The sequence below is a fragment of the Neopelma chrysocephalum genome, unplaced genomic scaffold, assembly GCF_003984885.1.
Source record: "Neopelma chrysocephalum unplaced genomic scaffold, ASM398488v2 Primary Assembly neopelma1_44, whole genome shotgun sequence".
In the NCBI taxonomy this organism is placed as follows: Eukaryota; Metazoa; Chordata; class Aves; order Passeriformes; family Pipridae; genus Neopelma; species Neopelma chrysocephalum.
Window position 1 is genome coordinate 993,706 of NW_020897703.1, and position 23,258 is coordinate 1,016,963.

The following is a 23,258-nucleotide window of genomic DNA, read 5'->3' on the forward strand; positions in this document are numbered from 1 at the left end:
GTGTCTGCTCCCAATAACTTTGAAGTCTAACTTTTTAGGAAGGATTTTTTTTGTGGTGATGAGGTGTGAGCCCAGTTGCTGTCATTTTACTGTTTCTTTTTTTTTCTTTTTTTCTCCTGTGTAATTGCATTGGCACAAGATGAACTGATATGGAATTAAGATAAAAGGTAGCAACTGGAACCAAGCCCCCAAACATTCTTGGATCTCTGGGAAAGGTTGGGTCTGCATCTGAAATCTTAAATTTCTGTTTCTCTTTGGTCATAACCAAGGATAAAGTCTTTCTGCACTCGATGTAAGTCATCAGACCCACCACTGGCAAGTGATGCACTGGGAATGTGGGGACCAAGTCCTGCAAAGGCTGAATGACACATCTGAGGATTTAGATGCCAATGACGGCAAAGATGTGTCTCTTTGAAAATAAACATCTTTGTTTTGTTTCTGCATGCTTGTTTGCTCTAAATGCTTTAGCTATGCCTCAATAGCGATATTTCACTGGGAGAACATTATCTCTTGACAATTATGCAATTCTATTAACATCACTGCCTTTTTAATCTATGAAAGGTTACATTAAACAGAAAGAAGATGCATAAGAGACTAGAGAAAGGAAGGTACCTACCCTTTCAGGGAAAAAAAAAGATTACTCAAATGATCATCCTGACATTTATTTTTATATGAAGGAAAATAGAACAAGAAATATAACAGAGTGTTTTGGTGACCTGAATACCAACAGAACGTAAATTAAAACTCAAAACACAAATGCAAATGACAGGACAGATTCTTCCCTCAGATATGGTTATAAGGGTGGGGTGAGTAAGATTGACTGGGCAATGGCTATTTTGTGGACTTGTCTGCAGCAGCCATTGCTGGACTGATTGACAAAGCAGATGGAAGAGGATGATCTAAGGTATGGTACTTGCTATAGATGCTTAGCTACCTAAGGAGTCTAGGAAAACCAAAAGCAACCACTGCTTCTGAAATATTAGCAGTGTAACAGCCTTCATCGAAAAAAATGTAAAACTTCTACCAACTGGCGTTTATGCTCTGCCCAGTACTGGATGAAAATTCCAGCAAATTTTCCATTTTCCCTTACCACCTGTACAGCCCCAGGACCATGCATTCCAAACACATACAGCCAAGTGAGCTTCCTGGAGCAAAGGGGAGCTGCAGGGTTTCTCTGCATGTGGAGGTGGAGCATCACAGTATCAATGAAAACACGACAGGCAGACAAAATTTTCTTATTTTTCTTAATTCACAAAGCTGGGCAAAAAACGCCCTAATCAATCTAATAGGTTGTACACTCTGAATATTATGCTCAGTTCTACCCAGCAGGCTCCCTCCTAATCTTGACTACAATTCAAAATTGTCTCAGGATCTAAACATATAACTACTTTAGTTCCTTCCAAAGTGCCACCATTCAGCTGGGGTCACTAGCCAGCAGCACATGAACCTCTGGAAGCTGGGAAATGCTTCTCTGACTTCCTGAGTACTTGTGGGAATGTGGTTTTTAATTAACTCTGGGAGAAGGGTGGGAAGATACATGGGAAGGAATCGTGCACTCTTCTTTCCAAAGCTGAAATAAATGTGCATATGTGTTTTTCATCAAGAATAGGCAACAGACAATTGAGACAGCAGAGAATTTACTAATGCTCAGAACGTTGCAATTGACTGACTTTCCTACCTCAGAGATCCCATTAGTTACTAGTTAGGAGAATTCAGAAAAATCTGTTTACAGCCATTATCTGTTCAAGTACATCTGGAAGGGCTTATGACCTGTACTTAACTGGCTCTTTGCATCACTGGAGTGCTCTTTATCTTCCCTTTCCAATGCTGTGCTCCCTTTTGTACACAGTGTAGGAGGGGTCTGCAACCACAGCCCAGAAAGCACAGAGAACATACGTTCTGTTAGTGCTTGAGAGGTTGTACAGTAAATGGAGGGGGTACCTGAAGGAGAGGGGAAACATTTTGCTTCAGAGCATCTTGCTTGAGAGCTGACGCCGTGTTCTGCAAAAGTCGGACAATGGCAAAATTGCTAAAGAATTCTACAAATTGCACCCCTATTTGACATTAGGGCAAAATCACTAAGAGCCAGGTTATGACACGCTGCACATGCATGAGTAAATGTATTATGACCTGGTTCTCGGAATTCAAACTTCACCAGGGAAGTCACTTTTCCTTTGAAAATGTGTATATCCAGCCCCTAGATTTTTCAGTGTTCCTCACTCGCTCTTTTCCTAATTTTCATTTTGAGACTTGTACTCCGCACATTGCTGCTGTCAGACAAAATGAAGAAATGTTAGCAGTTCAGTGTGCAGAGCTAGTATAAGGCATGAAAGTACAGAAACACTTTTTACACTTTACTTCATAGATAAGATAATGTGTATTTATAATGGTGCTCCTCACACAACTGTCTCCTTGCCCTTTACTAAGCAGTCAGAATTGCTTAGTCTGGAACTGCACTTTCTTACTTGTCTTCACCTCACCTCAAATGGCTGATTAGAACACTGTATTTTTAACAGAACTAAGGGGTAATGTCTACCACAAGTCAGAATCTACAATGACCTAACACTTAGAAAAAAACCTATACACAATCTTATTTTGCTACTGGACAATACTTTGGCTTAGAACAAGGCAATTAGACAACTGACAAGCTTACACCAAACCATATTTTCTCTGTGAAAAGCTGTGAACAGACACAGAAATGTTAGTTAGAAGGGACCTCTGGAGATCACTTTTCCAACCTTGTTCTCAAAGCAAGACTATCACCAGTGCTGATTCTACTTCTCCAAGTATTTTTAAAACAAACTAATAATAAATATGGAAACATGTTTTCTATACAATCAATTTCTCCATAGGCCTTGAGAAAAAGATCTATAAATGAAACCATCCCTGAAGATACAGAGATCACACATCTCTCTCCAGCTATGAGAAGGCCTTTCACTAGATCTGTGAGGTGACCAGTTGTTACTATCACTTTTACTTACAGTGAGCTCAAACCATAAATCAGCCTCTGGTTGGCCTTCCTTACACACAGGGAAAGCTGGTCATGGCACACAGCTGTGTTCAGTCCTGCATTTCCCCATGAAGAAAGACAAGGCTACACCACTGAGAATGTTGTGTGCTCTGCTCAGTCTCCACCAAGCAGATCTCCAGTAGATGGCTGAATACACAGTGGGCCTGTATGTAAGAATTTAAGAACTATTTCTCTGAAAAACAACAATCCCACTTGCAGTCACGTTATTCCTACCAAAGTCTGAAATAAAACTGAGCTCTGAAACAAGTGGGTGCACCAAGACAACAGGGCAACATTTAAGACCAGAACACCACAGTTTTACTCCAGGCTGAGGTTTTTACAAAAGTCTAAGGTATTTAGGCACTAAAGTTCTGTTGACGCTCCAACAACTGTGTTAGAGAAGTGTCACACACTCACTAGAACCACCTGCACATGCCAACAGCCAATAATGACACACTTGGACAATATTAATACAGCCAGTTACTGCAGAAAACATAAATTAGTTCCTGTGGGGGGTATTATGTGGGCTGTAATTTCAGTTCTAGCTTCTACGACAATACAAGCCAAGAGACTGAAATCTGAACCACACTGAATGTAATGAGACATGTTGGCTTTGGAAAGCCAACTATAGCTTTCCTTGTAAATGGCATACTGTCCTAACAAATGAAATGATTTTACGTGCCTTTTACCAGTTTTCACTAAGGCCAGTTCAACTTCAGAACTCGTTCTTTAATTGTGATGTTATCTGAGAAGAAGACTTTTTGAATGCCAAGGTAAATGAGCATCAGAAGGGTGATGGATGAAAAAAGGAATGTGCTCTCTAGACAGACATCAGTATATAGAGACAAATTCAATTAAATAACATTTACCTGGGCTCTTATGTTCCAGTCCTGCTATTAAATCACCGTGCTTGAGCCCAGACACCTTCAAAAGATTTTAGCTGGCCAGGAAAATCTGCTTCCAGGAATGGAAAAAGCTTTGGATACGTAAATGTTCAGATGAAGTTTTCCTCTGACTGCTAACTACAATGAAGTGCCATCCAGCTCCATATGGTACCCAAGTACATCAGCACCCTTGAGGTAGGATTACCTGACTCATTATACAGCATAGAGAAAATGTGGCTCTTCTAGAGAATTGCTGATGTTCAAAATGAAGGGCTGGCTTTACTCTGGGTTTTTGCTTGGTTTTTTTGCTTTCTTCCTAAAGAACCACAAGAAGAACTTGGCAATAAGCCAGGGATTCTGTTTTAGGAACTGTACAGAAAACTCCTATGGAGATGTTTTTTCTGTTATTGAACGTAATGACTATTAAAAGAGTTACAAAAACTGTGTTACAGATTTGCTGAAGTTAAAATACCTGCTGTTCCTAACAATGTTCAATTTGCTGCTGAGCTCAAAACACCCATTAGCTGTCTCTCTTCAGGGCAGCGAAAGATTAGATTATCAATTATAAAAAGCAGACTGCTTATGAGTCTCTGCTATCCATTTCTGATAAGTTTTGGCTTCATAAACTAACAATGGGCCATAAATGATGTGATGTCTGTGTCAACTGAATCTGGAAAGCCAAAGATTTAAATTAGACGGTGCAAGTCCATAGACACATATCTGTGTTCCTAATCATTCTTACTCACAGTATTTGTGAATATTTTAACTGGCTCAAACACTTCTGACTTTGCCAAGCTATGTTCTTCCTTGTATGAATAGAGAGAAAATGAGACTTTTAAAAATGGTTTAGATGGAAATAAAAGTATGTCCATGTAATTTGAGAAAACCAGATATGTGGCATATTCAACACAAAGATTTCATCCTGACTTTTATGCATATTCCACATTTATTTAGACAGGTATTATCACATCTCAGACTTACCACCTGCCAGCTCTGACACTTGATAAAACCTTGTGTGTGCCTGAGAATGCACAGCAAAACTCATTAACATAAACAACCCTCATCTAAAATGTTTACCTAAAAGGCACCTCACATAACCACACTGTTGTGCAGGCAAAGAAAGCTGTAACATACAGCTGTCAGCTGAATTTATCAAGGTGTGCCAATGCACATACTTTCAGGTAACCACCAAGGAGAATGCTGCATCTGAAAACTGGAATCTATTGCACTTGTCTTCAGATTAATGTAAATAAACAAAGCTCTGATAGGTCTGGCATACATAATCTTATGAAACTCTCTCAATTAGAAGCAGCTGAGCAATAACACTTGTTATGTGTACAGTCCTTCTTTAGAGGACTTTCAAATGCTTTATTCCATTAAGGGCTGCATTTTCACTGAAAAGAGTTCAACTGATTTGTCAAAGCCTCATGCAAAAAAAATGAAATAAAACAATCCTATGAAACAGCCAGGAATAAAATCCAGCCCTTTCTATCCTCACATCTTGTCTTTTACCATAAAAACAGAGACTCCCATTTGAGTCATTGCCTTCTAAACTAACACTGGGTGCCACTGAAGAAGGCACATTAGGAACTGCCTAGAGTAGGTTTGTGTTAAAGAATCAAGGGTATTTTGCCATCTACTGCTTTAAAATGTAAGTGATCTTTTCTTCACCTTAATTTGTTCTGGGGCAAACATTCAAGATTAAAAGATGTGCCTCTTCTCACTGCATGCAGCCTGGATGGAGTGAAAGGCCATCATTCACAAAAACGGTGAGAGAGCAGAACACAGTCCTGACCAGTTCTGCACACAAGCTGACTGTGAAACGACAAATCATCTGAGGTTACCTTTAGTGCAAGTGCCAGCTGACTTCACATGGTTTACTCTTCAGTTGCAAGCCACTGTGCACGATACTTTAGCATAGTTCCTACACTGCACAAGCAGGAGACACATACTTGGCACTTATGCAGAATTCTCTGCAATGCTCCTGCTTTTCTGCTTACCATTTTGTGGATTTCCAGCTTAGATATATTCATCATAGCAAGTAACACAACACTGCACCTTACCAAGAGAAGAAATTCAAGAATGTCATGTATAGTTTCCTTCTTTGCTGGGCAAAACACCAAGAGGTCTAATGCTTTGCTGCCAATACAGAAATGTGCGTGTACGTGAACTTAAAAAGGAAAAGAAAAAGGTAAAGGAATGCACCAAACAAAAACCCCACAGGTTGACATGTCTACAGGTCATAAGAATTGTAAGAGGATATGAAGACGACATCAAAATAGCTGCTGGAGTGCCCCAAGCATTCTAAAGCACTTGGATTCCCATGTGTCCATCAGGATTTCCAGGACAAAAATACTAGCAAGTGTGCTCTGGAGACATACATGGTAAATCCAATGTGTCTGACATGAACTAGTGCACAATCTGTGCATGCTCAGACCAACCACAACATTAGTTTGGCACATCCTGGGTGTGCTGCAGCTTTGGCCATGCTGCACAGCCTGCACGGACACGAGTGCAGGATTTCTGGCCTTCCAGAAACGGGGATGAGCCAGCCCTGCACAGCATCAGGCTGCACAGCATGCCTCAGCCTCCCTCAAAATGCAAATGCAGGTTGGTTTGTTTCTCCAAGCAGCTTTTAATGTAATTACAACTATTCTGGCAGACACTACATCAGTGATAAAATCCTGATATTAATCCTTCATATGGTTAAGGGATTTTAACTTTTTTTTTTTAATTTCTCTCCCTTACATCAAGTAACTCTGCATTATTTTATATTGTTATGACACATAACATCCTGTAATCATAATGTGAGACCATATCATAATATAATATATAGTGGTAGTATCAGTTTCTTTTGTATAAAATTTCATAATATTAACAAGGATTAAAAGCAGCTACCACGAAATAAAAGTGACACAGCTTATTTCTTTGTTAAAAGCATCTCCTTGCCTGTGTTGCAATGAAACAGGTACTGAGAAGGAGTATCTTCAAAAGCTTTTAAGTGATATTTTATTATTATAATAAATAATATATAATTATATATTATATTCTGGTATGTATATAACAGGTATGCTATCACATGATCCACTTGACATTCCACACTACACCTTCCAGGAAATAAAGTAAAAATTATGAGATGAATGTATTTAAAATGAACTTGACCGAGTGCATTTCTGCAGCTTCTTTTGGAAAGTATAATTTTGTTCACTACTCAAATGTTAAAATTCTGATCAGTGGCCAGCTCCATCAGGCAAAAGAGGCTTCCTCATATGTTTTTCATCAGTTCTTTAATCCCATTCATGCAGCAGCCAAGGTAAAGACTGGAAGCCAAGCTGAAACCCCCTCCAAAGAAGGTCAAACGATATGCAAACCACCCTTGAGATTTTGACAAAGCCACAAATCCCCAGCTGAACTGGGCAAAGCTGTGAGTTACTTAAAAATGCCCCAAATCTTAGACATGATTCTTTCTAACTCCTGTGTAAGAGACAGAGAAGACAGAAAATGGGTGTTGGGTGGGACTGTACAGAGAAAGGGGCAAAAGCCTGCTTGCTTTAGAGATCACTTTATTACCATACTCTGTGATTTATCCCTAAAATAAGTGTATTTCATGAAATCCCTGGCTGACCATCACTTAGCTTCTCCATGGACCCTGAGGAAGTACAGTCTAAACCAAAGCCAGTCTTTTCAGTCACAGTGGAGCAGTTCACAGCCTTAGCCCAACAAAGTGGGTCCTGGGGTTCCCTCTAAGAAACATGCCAGTTGGGGCCAAGGGACCATGGCACCTTGGAAGTGTCCATGACTATGTCAAAGATGGACAGAACTCATTAAGAGAAGTGGGTTATTTTGTTTTGTTTATCATAGTGATGATTACAAAAGCCTTCACAATTTTCTGTGAACAAAATAAAATGCCACAAATTATGCTTACCTTGGTTTGGGAGGCAAAGTTAAAAATCCCATAACACAGTACCATTATAGAGCTGCCAAACACAGTTTTTCTACTACCGCTGTGATTAAATTTCCTTTCTGGCATTCATGGTTTTAAAATGAGATGTAAGAAGAATTAGTCTTACAATTTGAGATACACAGAGCTGTACAGAGCATAACACCATTATTAGGATTTTAGTCTTAAAAAGACAGAACAGTATATGTGAAAAAAAGTCAAGTAAGAGCAAAATTGGAAAGATTACAGAGGAGGAGGTAACAAGCTGTACTTGTACGAAGCAGAGTAGAAAAGAATTCATAACTAATGGGAGGGATGCAACAACAGTGACAGACAGGATGAGACATTATTCTGTGAATACTGGTAGTCCAAAAAGATGTGTAGGTCTGAATATCTCACCAGCAACATAGAGAGTTAGAAGGCAAGATAGAGAAGAAAAGACTGGAAAAACACGGAACAAATTCCCTCTTCAATAAAATATTGTCCAGGTGTGTCTAAGCTTTGAACTATAATGAAGTATTTTTTTAAATGTAGCCAAAATCAGAACCGCTGAAGAGCCAGTTTTGCAGAAGAACTGTTGTGAGTCTTAAGTCTCCAACACAAACTAGAGCACTTATGTTTAAATGTAATAAAGTCTTCATTAAATAATTCCATTAAGTGCTTTTTCCACCTACTGTACACATACTATGAATTACTGATAGCAAGCCCCAGGCAAAGGCAAGGGATAAAAAAAGAGAGATAAAATGAAAGTTTCATTTTCTTTCTTAGGGTGAAGCAGGCTGAACTACGGGATTGATTCTGATCTGTTTACTCACAAGAGCAGCATCATCACTGCATGAATAGGTTGCTGATTTCAATGAAAACTCAGAGTGATGCATTATTCAGTTCAGCTAATGGAATGAGAATCTGATTTAATTTGAATTAAGAATGATTAAGGTGAGCAAGTAAGAAACAGAAAAACAAGAAACAATTCAAAGTGCAAGACACAACTCGATCTCTATTTCCTGAAGCTCCAATTTTCAGACCTGGGCTGTCCCACAGAAAATCGTGGGAACACATCCTTTCATTGTTTATTCTTGTTCTGTTACTACTCAGCTTCAAAACAGAGAACTAAAAGCAAACCTGTCATCAAATTCTGGCCCTTGAATTTGTGTGCCATTCGGCCCAAATTTGCCCGATAAACTTATCAAGCTCCATCTTAAAAGTCATTAATTATTTTGCCTCCATTATTTCTACTAGGTTTGAGAACCTTACCACTTAAAGTGCCAAATAACCTTCTTCTAATCTCTGCTCTAAATTTATTCATAGCCAGTTAAGACTCATTCATCCTCATGCCACTGCTGTCCTTTACCTCACATACTTGTTTTCCTCTTGGGTATTTAACCATGATAAATTTATAGCTAACATTCAGCATACAAAACTTCATTTAGCTCAACTAAATGCACACCAACATTTAATCAGTACTATGAGGAACCTTGCATACCCCAAAACCACTAGAGCTTTTACAATTTAACTTCATTTTTTGGGTACAAGTGGATATTTTTCACTGTTACCTATAGGAGGTAAAGTCAGACCTTCATCTGGCGATGATGACACATCTCATCTACATCACCTGGTTGGTGTGTTTTAGTCTTATTTCTGTCTTTATGTGAGATGACCCAGTTTGTATTTAAATCCAAAAACGTGAAGGAGAAAACCCAAACAAAACAAAATAATTGCAGAAAGAGTAATTTTTCAAATCAGAAACACCAAAACCAAATCCTCTATTTGCCTTGTGCACATAAATAGCATTTATGCCTTGCGGAAAGAAAAGAGTGTTCAAAGGTTAGGAAGTAAACCTGTATTTTGGAAAATAAAGTCATCTGCTCCAACCTCGGAGCCCTGACACATCGCCTGGCCTTTCGACTCTGCAGTTCCTCATCCACTAGGACAATGATATTGCCCTGCTTAGCAGGACTGCTGGGTGGGAAGACACTAATATTTTGAGAGTGCTCAAGTATGATAGGGGAGTGCAACAATCATAACACAAAGCACAGGATGAGATTATTCCAAGTTAAGCTGCTTGAAATGCAACATCCATGATATGGGAGACTGCTGACGCAAGTCCCTATGTAAAGGAATTCACGATGAAAGTAATACAAGTTGAGCCTAAACACAAACCCAAATTCTATTACATTGTAGCATTTTAGTTATATACACAGATTCCTAGAAAATACTGGTCAAATCAATGTTTATGGAAAAATAAAGTTGCTGTCTCTAAAACGGACTTGGGTTATATGTGTGAAACAACCTGACAAAATACCATTTTGTAAAAGCAGAACGAGAACGTTTATGAAAGACAGCTGTATTTTTTTGTTTGAAAACAATTTGTTTTAAAATTAATTTTTTAGAAAGGTAATATAAATCCAAAGACTTTTCCGAGGTCTTGAAAAAAATTATTTATTTGGAAAATTCAGAACTGTTCAGAACGGTTTCAGCTCAGGGCAATGCATTCTTTTAATGCTTGGTACTTTTCCTGGGATACATAACCCAATCTGATTTCCTCTCTAATCAGAAAATATTAATGTGTTGCAGGAGCGTGGAATATGATCCCCTCTGCTACCATGGACAGTTAGTAAATAAAAATAGAAGCAGCCAGGATTTTACTCTGTCCCACAGATAGGGCAAAGATTAAGAAAGCACTGAGGTCGCAGGGCAAAGAAAGAAAACACAACTACAGTGAGAATTGCTGCACACTGAGAGTTAATTTGCGCAAACAGACCAGACAGAAACAGATGGGATGCAGGAAAGTGGGAGAATGCTGACTGATGACACCTGACTGCCAGATGACCCTGCAGGCTTGAGGTCTGGCACGGCTCCTGAAACGGTGCCAGCGGCAGCTTGGAACTGCCCCCTCCCCTCTCACGGTATATTAAGCAGACTTACCTTGGCCTTCTGCGTTGCACAGGAGCACCCCAGAGATCACAGAGCACCTGCAGGAAGTGCATTGCTTCTGACACGCTGCCCTGTTAGCCTCAGTTCATGGAGGAGCTGTGTAAGTGGCTGCTTCTCACTGCTGTGGGTGTATTCACTGCTGTGTCCCAGGGAAACACAGTTTCAGGGCATTTTCTATCACCTATGCTGTTCTGGTATTTCTGTTAAACTTGGCTTTGGGGTGAAAGGAATGTATCATCCCAGTACCAGGATGTAAGGTGTTATCTTCAGGTCTCATTTATGGCCTGAGATATACCTCAGAAAGGTTTTTTTTAAAAGGATATCAAGTGACTACTGATTTTGTACTTTGTTTTGTGGGCTCCTGATACAGCACATCATACCAGGACAGGGAGACAACAGGATTCACTCCACTGCTACCCCTGGCTCCCACTTGGACAGAGAAGCAATTACACATGGAAAGTGGGCAATGTCGTGTTTTTCCAAAGACAGATCTGGATTTGGGACAGTCAGTAGCTCTTCTGTTAATCGACATCAGCTAGATTTGATATCATGCTTATGGACCACACCCCTCATCTGGAACAGCTTCTGCTGAGCATCTCCCTTCCCTTTCATTAGCTCAGTTCTTCCATGTACCACTGGGAGATCTAGCTAGTTGTGAAAGCTAAGCTCTATTCAAATATGGGAACATTCTTTAGAGCCCCGGAACCTTTTGCAAATGCCCTTGCAGAGTTTCCTGAAGACTCTAATGTGGGTTTATAAATAGGTTTTTGTGGGGCATGGCCATACTGTGGTATTTTTCAAAAACGTGGGGCATCCTAACTTGTAACATCAGTGCCTTGGCCCTTAGTTTTTTGTAGTTATCCAAGCAGGATAATTTATCTTATAAAATACAATGTTGAAAGAAAGGTACTCACTAGGGGAAAATGCATTTTAATTTATGGGTATATAGAGAAAGAAATCCAGCTTTTGTTTCTGAACTTCAGCAACTTAAAAATAGCCAAATACATATATTTCTGGAATAATAATAAAAAAAACCGCTTTGGGCTGAGACATTTTATGCTAAGTCACAGTCCTGCAGAATTTTATGGTCGAGTTATAAACCTCAAAAATATGTGCTCATAATGGAAATCTTGACAGACCCTAGTAGGTGCTCCTATAATATCTTGAATTCAATTTAGAAGTGGTTTTCAATAATGCTTTCCCAAGCCAGTCTTGTTGGGCAGTGCTAGGAAAAATCTAGTGTTGTGTGTCTCCCATGTCCCCCTGGTGCAGCTCACTGTGTTGGATGAGAGTGCTGGTGCACTGAGGCAAAACATCCAGAGTTTCTGTAGCCTGGGGCTGTCAGGTCCCCAATATCAGAGACCCTATAAATGTCAGGGCTAAGTGCACCTTTAATTTGACAAAACAATAAATTGTTGCTCTGCAATAAATTGTTCATTTATTGCAGATGTGGTTTGTAAATGGCTGAAAATTCTGCTTTTCTTCCTATCAGCCATGAACCATAGAACTGTTTTTGGAACCACTGGATTTTTTGGGAGAAGGGAAGAAGCAGCCTAGATAAGGACTCAGATTAAGACGGGAGAAAAAAACAATTACTACCTACTATAAACCCCTCCCAGTCACTGCTAAGCTGAATTAATATCCCTGCTCCCAGGACCTCAGGCAGAACCAAGGGCACAGCTCACTAAGAGCATGTGTCTCACTGTGCAGGAACGAAATACAACCACACCTGTGTTAGTAGTTCCAACCTTAGCTTAGTCCTCCAGCACCTGCTTTGATCCAGATTTCCTTTGTGTCCTTGTCATCACCTGCACCCTTCACATTTATCCCCCTGCAAATTAAGCTGTCAGAGAGCTTCAAGGTTAGCCTACGCTTGTCTTTACATCGTCAGTGGAGAGAGGTAGTCACCTTCAAAGGTTGAGTCATTCCACCCAGCTCTAGAGCTAATGACCAAATATATATAACACACACAGTGAAGACCATAAATAACTCAAATACTATCACACTGAGGTTATTAGAGCATGTAAAATAGCCTCAGAGAACCAGAGGTCAGAGCATAAAGCTGGGAAAAAGGTATCTCTGTAATTTTTATATAAACCAATCTTACATTTTTGTTCCTGTGGTTCTGATGCAATCTTCCAGACTCCAGTATCCCTCCCCCACAAACTAGAATGGTACGTGGGGTTCATGCAGTCATCAGTTAGCTGGTATTAAAACCTCAAAACCAAGTGCATTATTAAGAGACAAATGAAGAAACTGAGGTCCTTTCCAAACCCTTCACTGAGACATGCTGACATAAGAATTCAGCTGGGTGGCAGGCATGATGCTCCTGTGTTCCTCCAGAGCACGGAGCAGGTACCAGCTAGAGGAAGCCAAGTAGCCAGGGAATGAGAATGAAGAAGAAAGAGCAACAGGAAACAGAGGTTGACACAAAGCACTGCAAAAGTAGGGGAAAGACAGAAGTAAAGAAAGTGAAAGACAAAATTTTTCAGAGAAAGAATGACTGTAATTTGATGAGTGGACAGTAAGTCTGAGATAAAAGGAGAAAAAGAGAAATGAAAAAAACTTGTTCAGCATTTAAGTTGAACTTTATTGTGCATTCCTTCATTTCACATGAAACTTCTGTGGACTACTGAGTTTGGTAGAAAAGATAAAGAAGTTGCTAAACCAGTGCAATGCTCCAGATGAAATGTCTGGTGAAGAAAGAGGGAGGAGACTGTGTTAAATTTTCTATCAGTACGTACACAACTGTGCAGGAAAACGTGGAGTACTGTGCCTGCCAAGGAAACATGCAAAGTGCAAAGGTGCTGCAATTATTTTTAATAGGATCCAATTCCCTGATGTATTTGTAGTATTATTTCCAGCCACTGCAACTAAGGCTCAAGGGAAGAGGCTCCAGGCCCTGATGCTACGTCTCAGCCTACTAGCAGTGGCTGCATTCAACATGCCCACATCAATCTGAGCATGGCAGATCAGACATGATGACCAAAGTCCTAACATTTACTTCCTGCCCTGCCTCAGATGGAAAAAAAAATTCTTAATATCAGAGAGGATCAAAAGAAGCATCTTCAGCAGTTCACAAAACCCAAGACAGTCCAGTTCATCACAGCAAGAAAGAAAACTGTCCCCTTCCACCATTTAGAAATTAAAAGCTAGGATAAGGAACTCTGCAAGATCCACCTCAATTTTGTTGCAATGGCTTCTCAAGCTTTTATGAACCTTTGTAACCCAGGGAGATGCCTGGCAGGGTACTAAAAAAAATCCCTGGGCATGGGCAAGGTGAGGTAATTCCCCTCTGAGACTTGATGACATAACTTTTTTCAGTGAGAGCTCTCCAACAACATTAGAAAAAGGGTCCTTCCTTTCAATCTGTGGATATCCAAGCTTTCCAGCAGAGTAGGAAAAATAATCATGATGAATAGTAAAAGTAAATTGTAGAGGGATTCAAGAGACAAAAATGATACTTTCCCCACCCATTCTGATTGTGCTGCTCCACACAATTAAAGCCTTGTTTCAATATGGCTTTAATTTCACAGCCCTTGGTTTAGATCCCACTCTTCTGTACACTGCACTTCCTCATAGAGCAGCCCCATTAGTAAACTACATTTATGCTAATGGACTTGCTTGCAGGGATAATTATCACAGCCCTTAGTCCTGGTCCTTGCCAGTGTGAGCACGTCAGGAGGGGTTGGTATAGCATTATAATTATACAATTAGCCTTGTCATGGCAAGGAGCTTTGGGAATAGAGACATCTTGAAGCTTAAAATGTGGACAGCTGATAGATGACTGTCATTAAGCTCCTTTGTTCACTCCATGATGGAATAGTCACTGAGCTGTAGGGTAGGCTTCTTTAATGAAAAAGAAAAACCTTGAACCACAGCCACTGTCCTCCACCTCTTCCCAACCTGTCCAGTTACCCCTGATTCCTCTCATTTCACACAGCTTCTCTCCCATCCCATCTGTAGCAGAGTAACAAATACTGTCTCTATCAATGACTCATTCCTAATCCTTCGAGTCTTTATGGAGAAGAAAGTCTCCTCATCTCACAGTGCAACCTCACTTACCTCCAGGCCTCCCTACTCAGACCCTCCCTCACTCCAGACATGAGCAATGCAGGCTGAAACTCATGGAATTTAGAATGTGAGGTAAGTGCTGTACCAGCTTCTGGATCAGCTTCTCAGTTGCATAAATCAACATTGATCCTTCGAATTTCACATAGCCTGTGAGTTTACATCCAGTTAGAAGCGCTGCCCGGGGCAGTAATAAATACACCTTTCCAAAAAGCCTGGGAGGGAGAGAGGCTTCAGGAGCAGGCAGTGGACAAGCCCTGCTTTGCCAAGAGAACTGCACAAGGGCACAGAGCCCTGGAACCTGAGCAAGCTGAACAGGACATGTAACAGGGTGGCAGAAATAAGCAGCAATGAGGCTTTGCAAGAGCCTTTAGCTTGATAGCTCCTAGAGGCTTCCAGCTGCAGATCTGTACTTCTGGCAGGGAATCCTTAGAGAAAGCAAAGACTCCAAGTGTGCTGGAATAATACTCAGCAGACTTAAAGATGTGCATCCACTTCATTAAAATTCAATCCCCAAGTTCCTCTCTCTTTCTCTTTCCTAGAGTGTTTTCAAACATTGTTTTCCTGCATACCCGGATAACTGATGCTGTGCAGGGCTTTAGTTAAGGTAATTTGAGAATTCTTTTATATTGAAAAGGTATAAAAAGTAATCTCCTAAGTACTTGATTTTCCTTCCATGACATTCCACTGTATCAACCTACTTCTTCTTTACCTCGTTAGTATTCTGAGGGGTTGTCAAAGAATTATTATAGTTCAGAACACGAAAAACAGGTCTGGCAGCCCCTGGGGGATATAGGGCAGAATAGAGTGGGGCACCAGCTTAGACCTAAGAGAGCTGAGCTCTCCTCCACAGGCCAGATGTTGGTAGACAAGCTGCTTTGTCTGGGGAAGATTGCTTCCTGACTCTACCTCTGCCTTGACTTCTTTGGGGCAGGAAAAGTTCTTCTGCATTTGAACACTGCTCAGCAAAACCGGCACAGATGTACTTGCAAATCAACAGCAGCGAATGAAACCATTAATTGTAACAAAACCACACCCCCCCCATTTAAAACAGTAGATATGACTGCCCAGGTCTATGTTGAAGTTACAAATGTTGTATATAACAGTGCAGAAGCAAAACTGCATTTCTAGATGCCATTGAAAGAGAGAGAGAGCACTTGGCACAGCACAAAGGCCCACAATAGTAATTCCATAGAATTTAGGCTTATTTTCCACTAGAGTAACAGAGAGCAGACACAGGCTCAAATAGAGGTGCCTTAGTTAATCTCACCCAGTGGCAGAGGGCAAGCAGCTCTTCCTGACTGAAACCTCAAGATGTTTCTTCCCTTCTTGAACACATTTCCGTAAGAATTTCCTCACTTCCACACCTGTGGGAGAGTGTGTTTGGACAGCCCTTGCTGAGAGAAATTGTATCAAACACATTGAAATATCAATGCACACAGCACCTTTTTCTGTTCGTTTGTTCAGTCTTTGTGATTTACATGTATCTGACACACAGTGGTTGAGAAGGACATAAATTCAGCTACTGAGAATTCATTTCTAGGCTTGTGCCATCCTTACAGCATTTGATTCTCAATCTGTTTCTCAAGCAGCCAACACTAAGGATGTTCATTAAGTGTTACTCCTTCCACCCTTCCATACCCTAAGGTCACCAAGATTGTCACTCTTGCTCTCACTCTACAAAGAATCTTGATATGTGAGCACAGTTTACTCCTTTAGTGGACATCAAACTCCACATAAAATTGCTGTGCTGATCTCAGAGCTACAAGGTTAAACTTTCAGTTCCTAAGCAAGACAGTTCACATCGAAGTGAGATACAAGGAGGTGCCTTGTGTATCCGCAAAGCAGAAGGGAAGAACCCCCTTAGACACAGCTGCTGTCTGACAACCATGTTTTATGCAGAATGATTGGGCACTACTCTGTTTTTACATCTTTAATCCGTAAAATAAGACACTAAAGCTTCTGGAAGAAGAACACAATTACCCTACAATGATGTAACATGACAATAAATTCAAGACAATCTGTATAAGCAAAAAGAGAAAAAGCACCCAAGCTTTTTCCAATTGGCAGTAGATAATACTTAAAAACTGCCCTGTCGTCAACCTTCAGAAGTGATCTCTAGAGCCATATAGCGGTTGGCAACCAGGAATAGCATCCAACTAGTTTATGCATCCAGTTGTACAGAATTAGAGACATATGGAAATGAACAGCCTGGCAGAAGAAGTGAACTCTGAAGCAGTGACTTCAATAAATAAATTCCCGTACACTGGCAGATGGAGAAAAGCACAGTTAGGGAGAAACTGTATTGCAGTAGCTACTTGATTTTAAACAATTTGTAAAAATCAGCCTTAACTTCAGATTTAAAGCATTTCCTTCAGTCCTCTTCCTGTTGGAGAAAATTCTCACCACTAAAGCAGTGATGGTGAAGGTAGAAAGATGTACGTAACAAAAGACACCAGAAGCTGCTTCAGGGAGCAGAGAATAGGACTGGGGAGTCACTCAATCATTTTTGCCTCTTATTACATTGCTAATCATGTTTTTGGTACCTTTCAGAAGGACACAACCAATCATTTCCAAAAGGCTGGGAAAGCAAGACGTGGAAAGACATTCTCAAGCCATATGGCAGAGCCCGATACGTGGAGCACTGTGGAACACACAGACCTCTCCAGCAGTGAATGGGAACTTGTGCTTGATGCAACAGCCACCTTCTGCACTAATGCTTCTGGAGACCAGTATATTTCCAGGCAAACTGAATCTTTCCTGTTTACAGGCTGCAGACTGATTCCTAGTCACTGTTAAATGTGACAGATGAATGGAAAACAAGTATTACTTTTATTCCACCTTTTGGGATAAGGGGTCTCCCTGTCTGGGGATCTCAAATATTATTCTTCCTACCAGCTGTGAAGCATTTTCTTGTGTATGTCTTCTAACCCCAATCGACATTACAGTCTGTCAGATAGCAAGGGAACAGGTATTCATTCTGGTATCCCACTAGAAAGCACAGTGCAATGCAGAAAATTGTGTGCAGAATTTGCATACATTATATGGTATGCACAGACTCTTATGTCCCTCTCTTTACTCTCTTAATTGTTATATAGGAGCCTGTGTATCTTTATGCACAGATGAAACCTGACAGCAATGATTTTTAATGTACAAGGACTACAAAAACAAGAAGAAAATAAGACTTTAAGGTATATTTTTATGCTTTGGAGTCTACTTCCACAACAGGATTGCACCACACTGGCATGGCATGGAAGCACTAACTGTGGTGACCTTCTTAACCAGAACAAGCCATCCCCTATTAAACACCAAGGAGAAAATACTCCAGACAAACTGGGATGGCCCAGAGCTAATGAATCAGCTGTATGGACCAAGTAGTGCACTTCTTCAGGAAAACAGTCCCTTGCTGCTGTCTCCTTTATGGGGAGCCAGGTGGATGAGATTCATGCTGCAAACTGAGGCCAAGACAAAATTAACCCCAAGACTATTGTGATACAGAAGATGATGAATTTAATTAAATTTCACTAAACAACGAAACTTCACTACACTCCCTCAATAATAGGCCACCTTTTATCGCAAAGAAAGCCCCTTTCTCTTCCTGACACTTCATCAATTAATATTACATGTATGATCTCACTTCTTTGCACTGCTTGGTTACCCAACCACCTCAGAACCCAAATATCTGTAATAATCTCCTCCTCCCATATCACAGGGTGATCAAGAAAACCATCAGACAATGATTTTCCAAGAAGTGTACCTAAATCCAATTCCTGCATTAAGCTGAAACCATTTACAATAGAAATCACCTTAGAACCTGTTTCACTTTGATAAGAATCACCATGGGAAAGCCATGACCTGCCTTCCACAGATCCTCCCATACATCTGTCAGCTTTGTTATGGATTAGGCTCTCTGCTTCACTAAATCAGCTGCCCACGTAAGGTCCATGGCAAAGCAAGTACAGTCACTAACCCAAGGAATCAACGGCCATACACATGCACAAAATGAAAATAAAGGTGGATTACCTTTGCATGGATGCCACTGTGTAAATGTTTTGTAATAAATAATAAAAGCCACTATCGAAAGAATGAAGAACAGATGGGAGGGAGGTTGTGTTGAGAGGAAGGACTCAAACAGGAATATGTATTTTCTCTCCTACCTTCCTTGATCTGGTAACAGCCCTAAATAAACTTTTGCAAATCTTCAGGTACAGACAATCCCCACCAGTGTGTTCCAATACTCCAGGTAACTCTGACTGCTTTACCACCACAGCACAAGGCATTAACATGCCTATAAAATGCTGCAACATCAGATTGTGAGGTTTGGATTCCCCCCACCTCTTTTATAGACCAACTCCTCTACCCAGCATTATGGTTGCTTCATCTACTGTCACCTTCAGGAAGGTTTGACAACAGATCTGATCCTGGATGATCCAGCCTGCATCTGTATGATAAAGGCTTCACTCTTGGTCCTACAAAGCCCCAGGAAGGCAGAGACCATTACACCACAGCAAGAAAAGTGGGGTCCAGTCCTTGAGACTTCCCATTATGCAGAGATGAGCAGTATTGCCCTCCAGCCTCAGCTGTTGTGATAGTTTTAAACACAGCAAAACCACAGTGGTTCCCCAAGGAATGGCATGAAGTGAATATTTATCTTCCTGGCAGTGTGGGGGCAGACAACTGACGGCGTATCAGAATTTAACTGGCAATGCCGATTCAGAAAGGTTGAAAACTACCATAAGGTTAAATCCGTATGTATGAATAGTGAACAGTAGAAGAGGCCGAAAAATCACCCTGTGTTCAGCCCCAGATGCCACATGGGGGGCTTCTCCCCTCACCACCCTGAAAGATGCCCTCCCATTAACACTAAATTGGAAAGACAGTAAAGAAAAACACTTTGGTTTACATACTGACAAGTAATCTAATACTGTAAGCAGCCAAAATAGTGTGCTTCAAGAACTACCCAGCCTTCTTGAAAACAAAAGCAGCCCTGAAAAAAAACCCAACACCAATAAAAATAGAAGTCTTATTGAAAAGTTAGTTATGAAAATGACAAAAAAAAAAGGGAACAGCTTGAACTACGTACCTTAGCTATTTGGACACACCAGTTCAGCAGGAGCTGGGAACCAATATTATCCTTATGTTCATGAACATAATCCAACAGGCAGCCATGAGGCATCAGCTGAGTGACCAGCTGAATGGTCGGGCTCAAGCAGACGCCGAGGAGTCTCACCAGGTGTGGGTGGTCCATGCTGGCCATGATAAGAGCTTCCTGTAACAATAAAAGTGAACCAGTTACTCCATTAACTTAAAGACTCTATGCATAAGATATTTCCTGTTGCACCTCTAAAGGGGATCCAGTGTCCCCTAAGCACCATGACTTCCTATGCTGTCTATCCAGTGCTAGGTATACCTGGGGAACGTCCAGTCTGATGTAACGTCTACTTGATGTAGTGAGTCCCAAACAAAAGAATCAGACTATCTGCACAGATCCAGTCATGGCTCAGATCTAAAATTCTGCACTTCCCTACATTCCCTGTCCCGTTACAGCCACAGAAACAAAGATGTAAGTCTGACACACTAGACTTTGCTTTAAGTTCTCTTTGGGCTCATTTTACTTCCCATAATTTTGCTTCCTGAATACTTGTGGTCAATGCATGGAGCATCAGCTTCATATTAAGCAAGCAAACTATTGCCTCTCGTGTATAGCAAGATGGCCAGTTATGCCTTACTTCACAAGGTATTCGAGGAAACTTGAATTTGAATGCCAAAATGTCCTACTGGAACAGAGAATTTATGCTCAGTGTTTATAGACTTAAGCATGTAACATTTACATGTTGATTGATGCTTTCCCAAAGTTCAACCCGCAAAGGTCTAAGAATCAGGAGGTTTAGCGTGGGCTTTTCAAATGCGCCTGATGCTCTTAAGTCCCACTGAAAGTCAGTGGATTCATTAAGCCATTAGGATATGACCATGTTACCATCTCATTGACTGCTGGACAGCAATAGCCTAAACCAGAGCTTGTGACAATGCAGTAGTAGCCCAAGTGCAGCAGCACTCCTCCCTGTATCCCGATCCACAAGTAAATCACTGCAGGAAGCAGCAGCTTTCTAAACCTGAAAGATCAGCTCCTGATTCCTCCAAAGTCCTCTTTCAACACATCTTGGATGAGTCATTTTGGTTTTTTTCCACATTTCAGTTTTTCACACATTAAACAGGAAAAAATATTCCTTTCTTTTTTCTAGACTTTGTCTTTTCCAGACAGAAGTTTTCAGCTACCAAGCTGGGTTGTCCAGAAACAAGGACCAGAAGGATTTAATCTTGGCTATGCTATTCAACCCTAAAGCTCACACTACTGACAAGTAGCAGAGAAGCTCTGTATAAAAAACCTCCATAACTGTTCTTAGAGCTAATGCTGCCATCACAAGCAACTGCCATTTAAATGCAGCAGGGACAAAGCTCTTCTCTTTCATTCACTAAGCTGACTCCTCCATTTCAAGACCGCTTCATCATGGCAATGGAACAATGAAAAGGGAGATGAAATTGTGGCTTTGTAAAGCTATTTTGGTTCTCTGGATTTGTTGCCTTTTTTTTCCCCCAAAAAACCCGTATATGACATCTTTCTGACAACTTACAGAATAACAGCTGAAATAGTACCAGAGAGAGAAAGAAAGAAAAAAGGATGAGAAAAAGTTGGAGCTGTCATCTCAGGAACATAGGAACATAGCATACCCCCAACTCATAAAAGTTGGATGTTTTTTTTCCCTTCCCTATATTAAGGGGGGAAAAAAAAACCAACCAAAAAAACCCCAATTCTGGCAAGTAGGCTGAGTTTGTATTAAAGGAAATTGCTCATCATAGTACAAAGACTATTTGAAACCAAATTGCAGAGTATTTGCATAATAGTTCTCTCTCTTTCTGTCCCTTTCTTTTTTTGGTAAAACAAAAAGATGAACAAGACACTAATTGTAGGGTTTTTTCCTTCCCAATAAGAAAAGAGCAGATGGTCCCCATTGGGGGGAGCGACTCCTTTCTTTTTCTTCCTAAATGTATGTGAAGAATAAATAAATGAATAAATGGGGGCTATTTGATGGAATGACGGAGGAGCAGATCTGAGGAAGATTCCGACACAAGAAATTAGAAAAGGGATCTGAATTTAAGTAGGTTTGCTCACATTCAGATTATTGTAGTTCCTACTCACTCAACTCTTAAGTATAGAGTCTCCTTGAAACAATTTTAGCCTTTCTTCTGCTGTGACTAGAAAATGTCCCTGAAGGCCACCAAAATAAATACCTGTCAACAGGTGCAGTATCCAGTTTCAGAGCACAAAATTCCTCTGCCTCATTTTTTCTTTTTACCCCATTCATTTTTCTCCTGCAGATGCATAAGGAGATCGTACTTGTTGCCTACTCCCTCTCTGAGTAAAGGTAAGAGTTTCCCCAGAACGGAGAGCTGGAATACTTTTCTTTATAATGAGGACTGATTAGAACACAGACAAGATATTCTGTTTGCCTACCAAGGAATCAGATAAGACTTTGAAGCACGTGCTCCCTTACTCTTCTGCAACTCACCATTTCCAAGTCTGTCTGAGTCCAAAGGAAAGACACTTCTGTACAATAATAAAAGCAAACAGTGCCATTTGTCTTGTTCTGATGTTACGGGAAAGTACATACTTTTGGGGAACAGTTCCAGAAAAAAAAAATGTGTTAATAAAATATTATGGACTGTTCTATAATGAATTGAGACACATACCAGAGAGCAAGGAAACCTTCATTATAGGTCTAAGCCACTAAGGGATACTAATTTAGCATGAATCCTGGCTTCACATAGTTTTTACTCATTAGTAAAACTACTGTTATTTTTCTGGAACTTGCATCTACAGGAGAACTAGACTCTGGGCTATGTCTATCCAGCACAGCACAAACACAAAGTAAAAGAGATTGCAATTGTTCTGCTAGAGCCTAATTAGACAAAACAGACAAACAACAACAACAGAAACATTATGACTTAGCAGAATTTTAAAAATCTGTTCAGCAAATAAGGAATACGAATCCCCATTTCAAAAACTATTTGGACACTAATGATCCTGGAGCTACAGTTTCTGTGGCACTTGGGTACTCTGCTGAGTGTTTTCTATGTATTTTCTAAAACATTTAATCAGGTAAGACACCTAAACTCACAAACTTGGCTGGGTGGCACTGACATCTTTCAAAACCAACCTCTGCAATTTTCTGAATCTTTTGGTAGCCATGTGTCTGCAGAACTTGTATCTACACTCAATTAGCACAATTACACAAATGAGTTTGAAACTGTGCCTATTCTAATTTAATGGAGAGGAAACTGAGGTAGAGAAAAGCACAACCTGCTATCCACAATCACATGGGAAGTCTGAAGCAGAAGTGGGAACAGTGCCCCAGATCAC

At 40.5% G+C, this 23,258-nt stretch overlaps 1 protein-coding gene across 5 annotated transcripts in view; it reads right to left on the bottom strand.

The window, feature by feature from the left end:
• The window catches only part of ERBB4 (erb-b2 receptor tyrosine kinase 4), a 608,029-nt gene that overhangs the window by 78,910 nt on the left and 505,861 nt on the right, over positions 1–23,258 (bottom strand). For all 5 annotated transcript variants that reach the window (XM_027678007.1, XM_027678006.1, XM_027678008.1 and 2 more), the window contains one exon: positions 19,923–20,108. In XM_027678007.1, the coding sequence (XP_027533808.1) occupies positions 19,923–20,108 (186 nt within the window). The remainder of the gene's footprint in view (positions 1–19,922; positions 20,109–23,258) is intronic.